The sequence below is a fragment of the Vulpes vulpes genome, chromosome 10, assembly GCF_048418805.1.
Source record: "Vulpes vulpes isolate BD-2025 chromosome 10, VulVul3, whole genome shotgun sequence".
NCBI lineage: Eukaryota > Metazoa > Chordata > Mammalia > Carnivora > Canidae > Vulpes > Vulpes vulpes.
The window spans coordinates 10,505,043-10,522,184 of NC_132789.1; the positions used below are offsets into that span (position 1 = coordinate 10,505,043).

General features: G+C 45.6%; 1 protein-coding gene across 1 annotated transcript; it reads left to right on the forward strand.

Annotated features, from left to right (window-relative positions):
- The first annotated feature begins 5,225 nt into the window (after positions 1–5,225).
- Positions 5,226–16,621, forward strand: OAS1 (2'-5'-oligoadenylate synthetase 1). The gene is made up of 6 exons (XM_026018834.2): positions 5,226–5,654; positions 7,753–8,041; positions 10,121–10,305; positions 13,775–14,007; positions 14,831–14,984; positions 16,109–16,621. The coding sequence occupies exons 1-6, from the start codon at positions 5,475–5,477 to the stop codon at positions 16,268–16,270; spliced, it is 1,203 nt and encodes a 400-aa protein (XP_025874619.2). The 5' UTR covers positions 5,226–5,474; the 3' UTR covers positions 16,271–16,621.
- Positions 16,622–17,142: the final 521 nt, after the last annotated feature.

Here is a 17,142-nt window from a genome sequence, read left to right on the forward strand (position 1 = left end):
CTGGTGGCCTGAGTTTTTCCTTTCTGGTTTCTGGAAGTGCTTTTGCCCCATCAGGATACATGATGCTATTTGGTGGAGAGTCAGTGTCTGCTGTGCTCCAGCCCTTGGGGATATAGCAGATGTGGTCTCTGGCCCTGTGGGCTGACTCCACACCCTCTTAGAAGAATGCTTTTTGCTTGTGCCCGTCCAACAGTAGGCCAGCATCTTCTCCTCCTTTCTACCCTAACCTTGTGGAAAGTTCCAGGTGGTGTGGAATTAGACACTGTCAAGGCTCAAAGAGATGACAGGGTTGAGCCAGAACCTAGTTCAATCAACTCACTTATCTGACAGAGAAATAACCCAAAGCCCAGGGAAGGGAATGATACAGCCAATGGCTCATGGCAGCAATGCCAGGAAAAGAACTCTTTCACTGGACTCCTGGTATGATGTCCTTAATGCACTGATTAATGATATCATCAAATGCCTCCCTTGTGTTCCAGCACCTTTCATCCTGCAAGGAGCCTTCACAGATGCCCCTCAACAGTCCTGAAAGTGAGCTGAGGAGGCAACTAACTTCCCAGAAGTCCTCTTCATCTCACCAACATCTATCCTAAAAGTGTTTAAGCAATTGGCCAGAAATGCTGGTTACTTCCCAGAAGGAGCCATCAGTTCTGTCCACCAGAAACTTCTCTACCAGGCCAAGTTAGAGACAGGATCTTTTCCTCCTCCTCAAAAGGGTGATTCTCAATCCTGGGAAAGAAATAAGCATATCAGAGTCACCTGGGGAGATTTTCTTTTCAAACTACCCATGCTCTCCCTGCCACCCTGCCCCCAGACTCTACTGTTCCCTGGGGACAGGGTATATATTTGAACATACGTCCTGGGTGATACCTTGTGCTTCCCACCTCCACCAGGACTTTGCTGACCACTGCCCTAAAGTCCATCTGTTTTTCCTACAATTTAGCCAACTGCCAGCAGGTGGAAAGAGGTACCAGTTAGAACGGCAATGCAGTCCCCCCAGGAGTAGCAGGAGACACTGGTGGCCCTGTGCTCATGGCAGACATCACTAATCTCTCCCTGGACTCATAGCAGACATTGCTAATCAACATGGCATCTTCCCCCAAAAGCCTGCTAGCAGCCTCTGAATCCTTCTCTACACAGCATTGTAGGCAGCCACCACTGGCCTGTCATGGGCAGTTGAAAAGAAAGCTAATTTCCATCTCTAAAATGGTTGATCTCCTTCCCCTGAAATGTAGACATGCCAAAGAAGCCAAGATGAATATACACGAGGAGAGTTTTCATAAATATGGGTACACCTGACTTGGCAAATGATCTTTTCCTCGCTCATTGAAATCAAACACCATGCAAGTGGCAATATGGTGTGATCTAAAGGTCCTGATAATAAAACAGCATGCCCGTTTTGTAATCAGCTCAGTCCAGTGTTCAGATCCTGACCGGCACTTTCTAGATGTGCAACCTAACTTCTCTGAGACTCAGTTTCCTCATCTGGAAAATGGGATCAACAAGAACCCGATCAAAGAGGTGAGACCAATTTGCCAACGTCTGGTCTCCCATCAGGCTGATGAAAGTGGGCCTGGGAAAGGGGAGTGTCAAGGGGCCAGTGGTGCCTTGTAAAATCAGTGCAAGCTGGGTAGGTGGCCAAGTGGATTCAAAAGTTCAGTGCCCTGCAATCTACTGGGTTGTCCCCTCCTCAGCTGAATCAGGTTTGTTAGGGGCGTTGGCTTAATACACGGAAGCACCATGGGAACATGACTCACCATGCATGCGCAGGACAGTTACAGCTAGCCTGGCCCTGGCCCAAACTTTCTGTGTGACCGTGACCCTGAGCAAGTCACTATGTCTGCAACTCTGTAGGTAGGACATCAGAGTATCATGATTCTCTAACTTGGTTGCTGGGACCCACAAATGTGCCTTAATTTCCCAGTTGCTCGGCAAAGACCTCGGCCTTTTTACTGAGGGCAGGCCCCCTCCCTCAGAGTCCTGCATTGTCTCTTTTGCATACAACACAAGAATTTTCTTGTTCCTGTTTCTTCAAAGGGCACAATGACTTAAAGCCACCTGCAAATGCACTTGGGCGTAATTCTGGATTTTTCCAATTGCTTCCTCAATCTTTTATGGTTGTGTTACTGTCACCCAATTCGATGCAATGTGTCATGACACTTGACTTCATCTTTCCAAAGAATTCAGTGTAGGTTTTCTAAGGACAGATCTCTTTCGTCCTCATGTTGGATCTGTTACTATATTGTCAACAGTGTTGTCCCCAAGAGAAGGGTAAGCAACAAAAGAGAACACAAGGATTTATTCGGGGTCTTCAAATCGCAATCTGAGGAGCACAGATTTGGGTAGCAACCCAGACGCCTCCCACTCAGGATTGAGACCCAGGAGTCTTTATTTGCAAGTTGCGCAACTATTAATGAAATGTACATGAGCAGTTTTCCAGAAATTTTGATTGGAAGATGCAACTGCACGGTACTATCCGTTGGTTTTCTGAGTACGTTATGTCAGTTACCAGGAACATATCTCCTGCAAAGTGTCCAGTTTTTATCCCGAATGCAGATACAGCAGCTCTGTGTTCAGTCTCTGTTTAATAGTTCAGCAGCTCCTGTTTCAAAAACCAGGATTAAGTGTTAGTCCCAGAAAAGGGAGTCTCTCATGTTTGGGGGTTTTATACAGGTACATAGCATATACTTCATTAACAAACACAATTGCCAAAAAGGCATTTGAAAGCAGACAAAATCTCTGAAATACAATCTGACTGGTAACCAGAATGAGTGTCAATGTAGAGGGAAGCCCAGCTCCTTCATGGTTACCTTTGCCTTCGGCATAGGTCAACATGCTACACAGAAGGAGTGGGGAGTGGCGATGAATTGCTGAGCTGGTTAAAAGAAGAATGGTTAAGAAAGACAGCTGATTGGCATTTCTAGACTGCACCGTCCAACAAAAACAATACAAACTCTTCTCAAGCTCCCCTGGAACATTCACCGAGATATACCATATCTGAGGCCATTAAACACCCTCAGCAAATCCCAAAGAACAAATGTCACACAGAGTATGTTTTCTACCACGGTGGAGTTAAATGAGAAATCAATAAAAGCAAGATATCTGGAAACTTCCAAAGTGTTTGGAGACTCAACACTTCTGACACACGAGTCAAAGAAGTCTCAAAAGAAACTTTAGTCTGTGCCAGGGTTGCCTGGGTGACTCAGTCTGTTGGGCCTCCAACTCTTGGTCTCTGCTCAGGTCATGATATCAAGATCCTGGGTTTAAGCCCTTCGTCGGGTTCTGTGGTGAGTCAGGAGTCTGCTTGAGGTTCTCTCCCCCTTCCTCTGCTCCTCGCCCAACCCAATAAATACACAAATAAAATCTTCTTTAAAAATGAAATAGAGGCACGTGGGTGGCAGAGTGTTTGAGCGTCTGCCTTCGGTTCGGGTCATGATTCTGGGGTCCTGCTGTGATCAAGTTCCACATCAGGTTCCCTGCAGGGAGCCTGCTTCTCCCTCTGCCTATGTCTCTGCCTCTCTCTGCGTCTTTCGTGAATAAATAAATAAAATCTTTTTTAAAATGACACAAAATATTCTGTGCTAAATGAAGATGAAGAAACAACCAGTTAAGATGTGTGGAGTGCAGTGAAAGCAGTGCTCAGAAGGAAATTTACAGCATTGAGTGCATAAGTTAGAAAAGAAGGAAGATCTAGATAGGAAGGGATGAATATATGGGGAATGGTGTTTTTGAGAAGCTGTTCTGCATGATTTCATAAGGGTCAAGGTATGACATTATGCAGAATGCACAAACACAAAGAGAACCCTAAGGTAGGCTGTGGACATGAGTCAATAATAACATATCGATACCAGTTCATCAATTGTAACAAATGTATCACACCACCATTAATAATAAGGTAGGTGTGGAAGCAGAAGTACAGCCGGGAGTGTCACCAGGCAGAGAACTGGTTCCAAACTCAGGTTCCTCTGCTCATTGCTCAAAAATCAATACTCGAGAGACCCAGATGGTGGGAAAAGGAAGGGTTGCTTTATTCGGGAGCCGACAACCTGCGAAGATGGTGCACCGATGTCCCAAAGACCATCCTCCCTGTCTAGGAGGAGCTGGAGGGCTTTAAAGGGGAATACGTGCAGGGAACAGGAGACGGGCTGTGGGTGGGAGAAGCAGGTGGTTAGTCGTCCGTCGGCAGGACCCTGAACAGGCTTGCTGGCATCGTGGCAGCTGTTTTTGAATGTGGTCAAGCCTTATCTTCCGGGAAAGTTTGTTCTTTCACACCTGGAGACCAGTGGTGTGCAACTCTCAGGGCAAGTCGGTTCTGCTACAGACCAAGGGACTTAGGTCCGCAAGCAAGGAGGGCAGAGGCTTGAAGCAAGTTAGCCCGTCAGAGCGGTTGGGGTGCTGTGACAGGAGCTCTGTTCTTTCTGTTCACTTTTTCTGTAAACCTAAAATTGCTGTATGAAATAAAGCCTATTAGTCGAAAGGAAAAATCTATATAGAATGATGCTACTTCCGTTTTTAAAAAAGACAGAACTGGGATCGCTGGGTGGTGCAGCGGTTTGGAGCCTGCCTTTGGCCCAGGGCACGATCCTGGAGACCCGGGATCGAATCCCATGTCGGGCTCCCGGTGCATGGAGCCTGCTTCTCCCTCTGCCTGTGTCTCTGCCTCTCTCTCTCTCTGTGACTATCATAAAAAAAAAAAAAAAAAGACAGAACTTTGCACACGTGCGTGTATGTGTGTGTTAACCTAGAAAAATATCTGAAAAGATCTATACCAAAGTGTTTATAGTGGGCATCTTTGAGTTTTAGGATTACAGGCTGTCTTTCTGCTTCCTGATTTTTCTGACTTCTTTTCCATTTTACAGTGTGCATAAGATCATAGGAGACTATAAGACAATTTTGTCAGGAACAACAACAACAAAAAAAAAACGATGCAGGAAATTTCAAATGAGTTTTTAATGACAATTTCTTCTGGGTGAGATACTAACACTGGTTAAAAAATCAATAGTTTCAGGGGCACCTGGGTGCCTCGGGGGGGGGGTGGTGGTTAAGCATCTGCCATCCGATCAGGTCCTGATCACTGGGTCCTGGGATCCACCCCTGGGCTCCCTGCTCAGCAGGGAGTCTCTCTCTCCCTCTCTCTCTCTGCCCCTCCCAGCCCAGTTTGTACCCACTAGGTCTCACTCTCAAATAAATAAATAAAATCTTAAAAAAAAAAAAAAAGCAACAGTTTCAGAGTCCAGTGGAAACAAGTCTGATGTCCTAGGCTGCTACATAAAGGGCAAGAGGATAGATAGTAAGTTCTGGACAGAGCTGGCAGGGCAGAGGCAGTTTCAGGCTCAGAGGAATGTTTTTCATGCTAAGCTCCTCCCTTCCAGGGAAACGAAACTAACTGACTCAAGACGGGAAGACAGACCAGACAGCTGTTCCCAGCTGCCAGTTCTGCAGCCACGGGCTCTCCTGTCCCTGTCCTGAGAAGCATGCCCGAGCTCAAAGAGACCCCCGCCAGGGATCTGGACAGGTTCATCGAAAACTATCTCCTGCCAGACACGCTGTTCCGCAGGCAGGTCAAAGAAGCCATTCACATCATCTCCACTTTCCTGAAAGAGAGATGTTTCCAAGGTGCAGCCCACCCTGTGCGGGTGTCTAAAGTTGTCAAGGTGAGCCCAAGCCTCCCTGGCGGGGGAGGGGGTGGATGGACGGGCAAGAGTTCCTAGAGACAGAGAGAGGGGGCAAAAGGTTAAGTAAGCTCTTTGGGGCTGGTGGTTTCTGACATATCCATACCAAGAAAATATAAGCAGAGCTTTGTTAGAAAAGATTTTGAGGGGAGGCAGGCCCTCGATCTGTAACTTTTAAATCAGTGCCCTGGCTGAAGTTTATGAGCCACCGTCCTCGGCCACGTCCATTTCAGAGGTAGAAAAACAGAGGCCGGCTCTCGTAGTAAACAATTTGCCAATGGCCAGGCTGGGGACTCAAACAGCTTCTGCAGAATTTTGAGCCGTTAAGACTTTATGTTCTGGGGGCATGTTTTTGTGTTTTTCTGACATAAAGGCTTCCAGAGCCACTCACCAGCCAACAACAGCTAAACATTATTCCAATGATTTTGTGTAGCTGGAAGCTGTTGGTGCCACCTCCCATAAAATATATACACCACAAGAACAGAGCCAGACGTTGCTGAAAGGGCATCTGGTGCCAGCTGTCTCCATGCTGCTGGGCTTTTCTTTCTTTTAATATTTTATTTGTTTATTTATGAGACAGAGAGAGAGAGAGAGAGAGGCAGAGACACAGGCAAAGGGAGAAGCAGGCTCCATGCAGGGAGTCTGACGTGGGATTCGATCCCAGGTCTCCAGGATCAAGCCCTGGGCCAGAGGTGGCACTAAACCGCTGAGCCACCTGAGCTGCCCACTACTGGGCTTTTCAACTCCCTTGATAAACTAGCATTCCTTTTTCTTATTGGAGCATAATTAACATACAGTGTGATTTTAGTTTCAGGTATACAATGTATCGATTCGACAATTCTGCACATTACTCAATGCTCTTCATGATAAACATCATCATCACCTGTCCCCACACAGCGTTATTACAGTACTATTGACTATATTCCCTGTGCTATACTTTTCATCCCTGTGACTTATTTTAAAACTGGAAATTTGAACTTCTTAATCCCTTTTTTTTATGTCACTCATCCCTGTACCCACATCCCCTCTAGCAACCATTGTTTTTTCTCTGTATTTGAGTCTGTTGCTTTGGGGGTTTTTTATTTTTTAGATTCCATGTATGAGTGAAATCATATGGTATTTGTCTGTCTCTGTCTGACTTGTTTCACTTAGCTTTATATCTTCTGGATCCATCCATGTTGTTGCAAATGGCAAGATTTCATTTTTCTTATGGCTGAATAATATCATAGGGTGTGTGTGGTGTGTGTGTGTGTGTGTGTGTGTGTGTGCACAGCACATCTTTATCCATTCACCTGTGGATGGACACTTGGGCTGCTTCCATATCTTGGCTATGGTAAATAATACTGTAATAAACACAGGATTGCCTATATCTTTTCAAATCAGTGTTTTCATTTTCTTTGGGTAAATACCCAATAGTGGAATGACTGGATCATACAGTAGCTCTATTTTTATTTTTTTGAGGATGCTCCATACTGTCTTTCACAGTGGCTGCACCAATTTCCATTCCCATCAACAGTGCATGAGGGATCCTTTTCTCCCCTATCCACAATGGGGACTCACCATTTCTAAGGTATCATGGGCTGGTTAATGGTATTACTTTGGAAAGCAAATAGCACCAGCTGGCTGTGAAACTTTGACCAAGTCACTTCACCTCTCTGTGCTTCTTTTTCCTCCCCAGTAATTCCCAGTGCCTGATAGAGATGTACAGATTATATGACCAGCATGTAAACCGCCCAGCATGGGCCAGTGTATGGTGTATAATCATATATAAGAGTAAAGGACGCAGAGCCTAGAACCAGCCAGCCAGGGTTCAAACTACAGTTCTGCTGCCTCCCGCTGTGTGGCAGGGCGGCTGTATCACCTCTCTGAGCACTTAGGGCTGATAACATCTGTAAAGTGGGAGCTGATAACAAGAGTATGGGGGTCATAGGATCCTGCGAGCATTATGGAAGTTAGACCGGTGATGCCCTCAGCACAGAGGCCAAGTAAGGTTCAAGAATGTTAGTGATCATCCTCATCATTTTATTTAGGGAGGCTCTTCTCAATGACTGTCAGTTCTCATTTTGCTCATCTGTTTTAGGGTGGCTCTTCAGGCAAAGGCACGACCCTCAGAGGCCGATCAGATGCCGACCTTGTGGTCTTTCTTAACAATCTCAGGAGTTTTCAGGAACAGCTCGAGAAACGAGGACAGTTCATTTGGGAAATTAAGAGGCAGCTGGAAGCCTGTCAAAGAGAAGAAACCTTTAAAGTGTACTTTGAGGTCAAGAGTCTGCAGTGGGAGAAGCCCCGCGCCCTCAGCTTTGTCCTCAGGTCCCCCCAGCTTGGTGAGGGGGTGGAGTTTGATGTGCTGCCTGCCTTTGACGTCCTGGGTGAGCATTCACAGACACAAGTTGCTTTCCCGCCTTGTCCTGTGATGGAGTTTCTTTCTTTTTTCATGTTTCTGAGCATGAATTTCCCATAGTTGGAGAGTCTTAACTAAGATGAAGCATGCCTTCAAAGTGGGGAGGAGATCTTAGAATGAATGAGGTCACAACTGGCCACAGGAGCATCATTAAACAGCAAATTGGCACGATTTGGAGGCAAGACATTTCTTATGCAACACCTGTCGGGCTTGCTGGTTCTACTGTGGCAAAGGGTGGGGATTTCATCTTTCCAAAAATGAAGCAGTGGAGATCTGGCATAGAGTCAACATGTGAATTGCATCTTTCACCCCAAACATGAGGAGACCTCACTAAATTTATGCTGAGGGTTGGAATCTATAGATAATCTGAAGAAACATTTGGATGAGAAGCATCACCTCTCAGAGGCTTGATGTCCACATTAGGAAAACTGGTTAAACCATGCCTGGATCATTCTCCAAAGTATTAAATGATCATCTACCTGAAGCTCTTGTACAGGGCCTGGCACATAGTAGGTGTTCAAAAATGTGAGTTCCCCAACTATGCACCGGGGCACCCCAGGATGCCACAGTGAAATAACTCACAGGGGCACATGAAATAGTTTAGATTTTAATTTTTTGAGGGAAACACCATGCCATCTGTTGGACACCACACAAACTACTGCTGTTCAGTTGTACAAACTGAACTACATACACCGAACTGGTTTTTTGGTGTTGTTTGTTGTTGATGTTGTTTTGAGGTTTTGTGGGGGTTTCTTTTTTGGGGGGGTTGCCTAGGGGACCTGTAAGATAATATCGAAAATCCAAAGCACCAAGAAATGAGAAAGTTTGGGAATCCTTTCTTGTTGCCATGTCCAGTGTTGGGTGCTGGCATTACTTTCTTTGGCTACAAAAAAATAAGACGGGGAGAGAGAAGGGGTGGAAGGACATGCCAGGCAGAGGGAACAGCACAAGCAGAGGCCAGAGATAAGAAAAGATCAGGATGCGTTAGACCTGCAAGAGGCTGATGAGGAGGAGATGAAGGTGGAGCCAGAGGAAGAGGGTAGGGAGGATGAAGAGGGAGTAAGCAGAAAGTGAGCCAGGAGAGCTGATTCTGCAGAAGTCTGTAACCTTGGTCATGGACTTCTCCTGAACACAATGGAGGGCTGTGGAAAGGTTTTAAGCAAGGAAGTAGCATGGTCATATTTATGTTTTAGGAAGATGGCCCAAGCATAGTAGGGAAAATAGATAGGAAGAGAGGTGAAACCAGAGGATGGAGACATTCAATCAACAATAATAAGCACAGGTGATCCACTGAGCACCTACTGTGTACCAGGCACTCCTCTATGGCCACGAATGGCCCAAGCAAGGCACCTCTGCCCCGGAGCCTGACAATGAGTACAGAAACAAGATAAATGGATTGCTACCTGATGTGACAAAAATCTAACAGGGTGATACAATGGGGAGTGATGGAGGATGGAGGGCTTCTTCAGACAGAGTGATGAGACAGGGCCCCCTGAGCAGGTGACATCTGAGCTGAGGCCCAAAGGAAGAGAAGGAGCCAGCCATGGGAAGATCTGGGTATTCCAGGAAGAGGAAATAGCAAGTGCAAAGACCCTGAGACAGGTCTGAACTTGACATATTTAAGAAGAGAAAAAAGGCCAGGGAGCAAGGTAGGAGGCGAGATGGGAGAGGCGGCAGGAGACCGATCACATCAAATTTCACAGGCCACTGTGGGAACTCTGGATTTTATTTCAGATGTTGTGGGAAGCCAGAAGCAGGGTGATCAGGTTTTGAAAAGCCTCTCTGGGTGCTGGGTCGAGAATGGGCTGTGGGGCAACCGTTGAGGAGGCTGCTATCTAGGCCTGGTGGGAGAGAGCAGTGATGGCAACCTGGACGGGGTGACAGCAGGAAAGCTAGGAGAAGGAAAGCCTGGGATGGACTTCGGGGCACCTGACTCTAGGCCTGTGGCCCCTTCTGCTGAGCCCCCACGGCCAGCAAGCTTGTCTCCCCAGCACCACTGAAGGAAGAGAAGGGAGACATCTTAAAGTTATGGATTTGTCCCTAACAGGTCAGTGGACCAATAACCACAGACCCAACCCTCAAGTCTACATCAAGCTAATCCAAGAGTGTGAGAACCTGGGGACAGAAGGCGAGTTCTCCACCTGCTTCACGGAGCTGCAGCGAGACTTCCTGAGGCAGCGTCCAACCAAGGTGAAGAGCCTCATTCGCCTCGTCAAGCACTGGTACCAAACGGTACGTTCCTCCCGCCTGGGCAGCAGAGGAGGAGGAGGGAGAGGAGGGAGTGTAGAGAATAGAGGGTGGGAAGGCGGGAGGGCGATGAGCGAGGTATGCAAAGGGGAGAAGGAGGAGAGGGGGAGGGGGAAGGTTGTGTGTGGAGCAGAGAAGGAGGAGCAGCGGGAGGGGCAGGAGCGGGAGGAAAAGAAGGGGAGGCCAAGGGCCTGGGACAGGTGCCAGTGGACCCAAGGTGTCTCATTCCTCCTGGTCCCTCTCATCTCCGGAAATGACAACTCCATGCTTCCAGTTACTCTGGCCTGAACCACGGGTCTTTCTGGACTGTTTTGCACACACAGCTCTATTCAACCAGTTGACAAGTGATGTTGGTCCCGTATCTAAAATATATCCAATTGTCACCGCCTTCGTCACTCTCACCTTGGACCCAGTCATCATACGAGTTTCCCAGGGTCTGCCCTTGACATCTCTGAAAACCCTCTCTCAGCCCTTCAGTCCATGCTGCCTTCCTTGAAGTTCCTCCAAGAGGGAAGCTCTACTCCAGCCTGTGGGATTGTCTATCTCCCCCCTAAAAATGTGCATAAAGGAAGGGACTTGTATGTTTTATTCACTGCTGTATCTCCAGAACCTAGAACAATGCCTGGCGCATAATAGATGCTCAATAAGTAATCGCTGAGTAAATTAATGAATGCCACACATAAATGCGCATAAGGTGTGCGCACATACACTTCTGTGCGCTTCCTGGCTTTCTGACCTCGAACCTCCCTCTGCTTCTTGTTTTCTCATTTGCAAAGAGTAACATGGCATAGCAGGAGTAAACCACAAAATGTGGTGCCCGGCATAGCTGGTCCTAATAAATGTGCTTTCTTTGAACTACTCCTGGAGCACACGTAATAAAGTAGACATGTGTTATGTGCTTAGCTTGTGCCAGGCTCATAATATTTCATCTTTTGCAGTTCTTGATATGAATTTCTGCTTACTTCCTAATATCCTATATCTTATTTAATATTTATGGTGATTCTGTGAGCTGAGTAAGGGAGGTATCATCAAACCTATATTACAGAAAGAGAGTAAGAGTGAGATGGCTCTTTCAGCTAATAAGCAGCAGAACAAAAACTTGACTTTGGGTTTTCTGACTTAAGAGTTTGCCTAACATATAATATACATTTTATAATATACATGTATGTCTTTGGATGACTTAACGAATGGAAGAAAGTAATTAAGAATAATCTTCCTGCTTTAAAAATAATCTTTAAGGCAAAGCAAGACAATCCTTTGCTAGACATCTTAGTTTGCTGTTTGAGGAAATTTGATCATGGAGCCTGAGCGTTTTAGAACTTACAAAAAGTGGTCCTTGACAAGTGTAACACTGTTCCCAAGGACATTGAAAATTCATGAGGACATTTTTGGTAACCATGGTGATCAAGGGCAAGGATGCTACTGACAATTAGTGGAAAGAAGCCAGGAATACTAGTTGTTTTACAATGAGGAAGATAGTCCAGCACGACAAGGAATTGTCTCTGGCCCTCCTACCTTTCCCCCCCCCCCCCCCATCCCTGCCCCTCCTCCCCTTCCCCTCTCCCTCTCTCTTCTTTCTCATAAAACAATACAGGAATCTCACCATACTTTAACTCCACTCACCATCACCAACACTACGTCCAATTTACATGCCACTTTGCTGTGTCTTTCAAGTCTCTATATTTTCAAGTGCACAAAACATTACTATTATTTCCCATACCAGTGGGATAAAATGAAATCATTTTAGATAAAATGAAATCATTTTATCTATCTGCATATTTGCTATGTTCTTCACCATTCACTCCTTCCTACGTCTCTAATCTTCCTCCTGAGATCACATTCCTTCTTCGAGAAGTATGTCCCAGAAGATTTATTTTGGTGAGAGTCCTCTGATAATGAACTCTTAGTTTTTGTTTGCCTGAAAATGTCTTGATTTTACCTTCATTGTTAATAGGCATTTTTGCCCGATTGGCGGCCATTTCAGTACATGGAATATATCACTCCATCTTCTGGGGTCACTAGTGAAAAAGTCATTTGTCAGGCTAACTGTGGCTCCTTTGTAGGTAATCTTATTCCTCTGGCTGCATTTATATTTTTCTCTTTGATTTTGTTTCATTTCAGTCTGAGGTGTCTTTTTTAAAAGATTTTATTTATTTGACACAGAGAGGGAGAGAGAGAGCCAGAGAGCACAAGTGAGAGGAATGGCAGAGAGAGAGGGAGAAGCAGGCTCTCCATAGAGCAGGGAGTCCAACTCAGGGTTCAATTCCAGGACCCTGGGACCACGACCCAAACTGAAGGCCGATGCTCAACCAACTGAGCCACCCAGGTGCCCCTCAATCTGAGGTTCTTAATAATGATTCCTTTTTTTTAACTTGTCCTACTTGAAGTTCACTGGGTACTTCCTGAATCTGTGAATGGATATCTCATCAGTTTGGGAAACTCTCAGCCATTTTCCTAAAACATTGTCTCTCTCTTTTCCTTGCCTCCTGAAACTCCAATTAAATGCATGTTAGACCTCAGTCTATCTTCCATTATCTTTATATTCTCTTCCATATTTTCCATCTTTCTGTCTCTCCGTGCTTTATTATGAATAGTTTATTCTAACATAGTTTCCAATTCACTAGCTTTCCCTTAACAGCGTGTAATTTGCAGTTATTAATTACAGTTATTGTAATTTTTTGTTCTACAATTTCTATTTTATTATTTTTCAAATATGCTAAATTACTTTGCATGGCTTCTAATTTCCTATAGGTCGAGCTCTTCTTTTATTTCTGTAAACATAACATTTCCAGTTATTTTGAAGTCTCTTACTGATCCTTCAATATTTAAAGTTTTGTGGATATTACTATTTTCACTTTTTCTGCTGGTTATTACTCTTGGTATCTTGTTTCCTTGTGTGCCTGGTTATTTATGTCCTGGTCATGGTATTTGAAAACTGTTTGTGAAATCATTTGAAGCTTTGGGTTTTATATCTTACTCCAAAGGGAATTTCGTTTGGCTCTTAGGAACACTATGAGTTCTTCCTCTTGATTAATTTTCACAGTATCCTTATGAGCTTGGTGCTATTATGACCACTCACCTGGCAGGTAAGTAAAAATGAGGCTCTAAGAGTCTAAGTTGTCTTTCCAGAATGGACACTGGTGGAGTTAGGACTCAAACCCACATCACTCAGAATCTAGAGCCCAAGCTCTTAACCAGGAGTCAGTAAAATTTTTCCATAATGTCCTAGGTAGGAAATACTTTAGACCTTGTGGGCCACATGATCTCTGTCACAACTACACAACTCCGTAGCATGAAAGCAGCCATAGACTACATGTAAATGAATGGGTGTAGCTTTGCTCCAGGGAAATTTTATTGACAAAAGCAGATGGCAGGCTGGATTTGGCCTTTAGGAAATGTGCTTTACACCCTAGCTGGACAATTGCATGTTTCTGATTATTTTTCCTACTCTCAGTGTAAGCAGAAGCTTGGAAAGCCCCTGCCACCGCAGTATGCCCTGGAGCTCCTGACAGTCTATGCCTGGGAGCGTGGAAACAACCAAACAGAATTCATCACAGCTGAGGGATTTCAGACCGTCTTGAAATTAGTCCTGAACTACCAGCAGCTTTGCATCCACTGGACAAAGTATTACAACTTTGAAACCCCGATTATCAGACAATACCTGATGAGGCAGCTTGCAAAACCCAGGTACTCTATCCCCGCATGAGTTAACTCGCCACGTAAATGAGCCCCTGGATATAGCTATGGTACCTTGGAAATGAAGGAAGTGGGAAGACTCTTCATTTGCTGGTCACCTTCTATGGTTAGCCATTGTGTTGAGCATTTTACTACCCCCATCTGATTTAAACAATAACCTCGAACCCTGTGAGGTAGGCATGCCATAGCCACCGTACAGATGGGTAAACTGGGGTTCTGAGGGGTAAGGAGCTTGTCTTAACAGTAACAGAAAATGAGTGAAATAGCCAAAATTTGAACTAAAATGACAACAGCTAGAGCAATAATCATAATTGCTCCCAGGAATTAAGAGTTTGCTGTAAGACTAATGCATTCTAATACAATAGCAAAAATTATGGTCGTTATAGCTGATGTGTACTGACCTCTCATTATGTTCCAAGTTCTGTGCAAAGCATTTCACATGTTTTGTCTTGTCTCCATCCTTACATCATGTCCTTTGAGACAGACCTGTTTACCCATATCACAGGTGAGGAAACAGGCTTAGTGAGGTCAAGTGAACTGCCCAAGGTCAAACCACTAATAAAGGGCAGAGGTAAAATTCGAACACAGCTCTGTCAGATCCAAGTGCAAGGCTTTTTCTCCTTGTGCCCACCACCCACCACCCACCACCCACCACGAGGCAGGGCACTCAGGACACGCCCCAGGGAACAGCATCCTGTTCCTATCCTGAGTCCCAGCCTGTGCCAGGCTCCTGTTTGGCACTGCTGGGAGCATGTGGATTCCCCCAACACAGCCCTAGTTCCTCACCTGTCCCTTTCTGACTGTTACTCTCCAGGCCTGTGATTCTGGACCCTGCTGACCCGACGGGAAACGTGGCTGGTAGAGACAGATACAGCTGGCAGCGGCTGGCACAGGAGGCCAGAGTCTGGTTGAGTTACCCATGCTTTAAGAAATGGGATGGGTCTCCAGTGGGCTCCTGGGACGTGCTGGTAAAACCTGCTTCCTCCTTTATGTAATCCCCTAGCCCCTCTACACAGCATGGGGCATATGAGACTAATGCATTCTAACATTACAGCAAAAATTGTGGTCATTATCTAAGGTGTGCTGACCTCCTATTATGTTCTAAGTCCTGTGTGGAGCATTTTGCATGTTTTGTCTTGTCTCCATCCTCACATCATGTCCTTTGAGACAGGCTCGTTCTCCCCTCCCCGTGTCACAGGTGAGGAAACAGGCTTAGAGAGGTCAAGTGACCTCCATTTTTCCAAAGAAACATTCTATCCAAAAAAAATTGCTCCTTGCCAGAAGTTACATATTCATTGAGTTTCAGGATATGTTTCATAATTTCAGTCATCGGGGACACATTCAGAGAGTTCCTAGGATTTGCATACCCCTTCTCCGGAGTTCATTCTTTAGTTTACATTACCCTGGCCAGAGGCAGTTGTTTCCACAGCTCTGGTGGGCTCATTCCTTTATGAATAATCATAATGAACAATAACAGCCACCATGTATTGAATATTTGCTTTGGACTCAGGTTCTGTCCTAAATGCTACATTATCTTATTAAATCATCACCATACCCTTTGAAGTGTGTTAGCTACTCCCATCTTACAGAGGAGCAAAGGAGGCTCAGAGAGATGAAGTCACCTGCTCAATGACATTTAGCTAGGTAGTGGTAGAGCTGGGATCCAAAGTCGATGGACTCTAATGCCAACGCTCAGCTTTTCCTGTGCCACACTTGGGGCAGTGGGGTGCAGCAGTGACAGTCTTAGCCCACCCCTCTGGAGCTCCAATGGCCTTCAGAGTCGCCCTGCTGCAATCTGGTGTGGTCAGGCCTTTAGACTCGGCACATGGATCGGTCACCAAATGTGGGCAACTCAGAAAAAGGTATAGTCTTGAACGTGAGGCTTTCTGTAGTCGAGCTGCCCCTGAAGGGAGGGGCTGACCTCTGACATCTACCTGCTGACCATCTCCCCAGCAGCTGAGACTTATTCGTCCTTCCTCAAGGGGGATCCAGGTAGCATGCCACACGGTATCTGCTATATATGCTCACTGAGACCCAGTGCCAAGGTGGAAGGATCGATTCTCCAATGTGATCATGTGCTTTACCTTTTCAGCTCGAAGAAGAAGACTATGAGGACAATTGGATAACCTCTGAACACAGGACATATTCATACCATGATTATGGTTGGCGCCCTGTATCCTCTGGGAGCCTCAACACAGGCATGACACAGTCCATTCCCCAGCAGGAAGAAAACTGGATGTGTACCATCCTCTGAATGCCTGTGCCCTTTAGGGGAAAGAGCTCAGGAATCATCCAGGCCAGCCCCTTCGTTTGGTGTTCGGGAGAGTTCCCTTGATCCAGGAGGCAGAAGACTGCTCTGACCCCAAGGGCTAGCTGATGCCAGACCTCAGGCCAGAATGCAGGTCCCCTGCCCCCTCTTCCCCTAGTCTATGCTCTTTCTCCTCTCAGAGATAACGTTTCCCTGTAGCCCTACCCTGCTCCAGCCTGTTCTCTGACAATAATCACAGAGACACAATCAGAGAGCCTTAACCTTCTTCTGTGTTCCTAATGGGAGGGTTATAGTCCCAACAATCGTCAACAACAATAAAAAGAATAGCAAATACCATGTGATGGGAGTTTATTACCTGCAAGTCACAGAGCCAAGAGGTATATCCACGTGTTACGTGCGTGTACACGAATAGATTCAACTAGAAATATATACTGAGTACCTACTGTGTTCCAGGCATTGTTCTGGGCGCTGGGAACACAGCAGCCAAGGAAACAGACAAAAATCCCTGCCTCCTGGATTGACATTTGTGTGGACTGACTTTTAATATTGACTCGTTTTCGATCCTTCTAAATTTCAATTACAAATAATCCTAAGAACAGCATCTTTGATTCCTCCTCTGTCTACATTTCTGATTATATATATATATATATGAAAACTTTCAGAACTGCCCCATCTGATGCCGTAGCCTCGAGTCACACGTGGCTTCCTGAGCATTGGAAATGCAGCTGGTCCAAATTGAAATGTGCCTGGTGGGATGTAAAACACAAATGAAGTTTCAGAGACTTAGCACACACACCAGAAAGAGGAAGAATGTCACTTTAAAAAAAAAAGATTATTTATTCATTTATTTGAGAGAG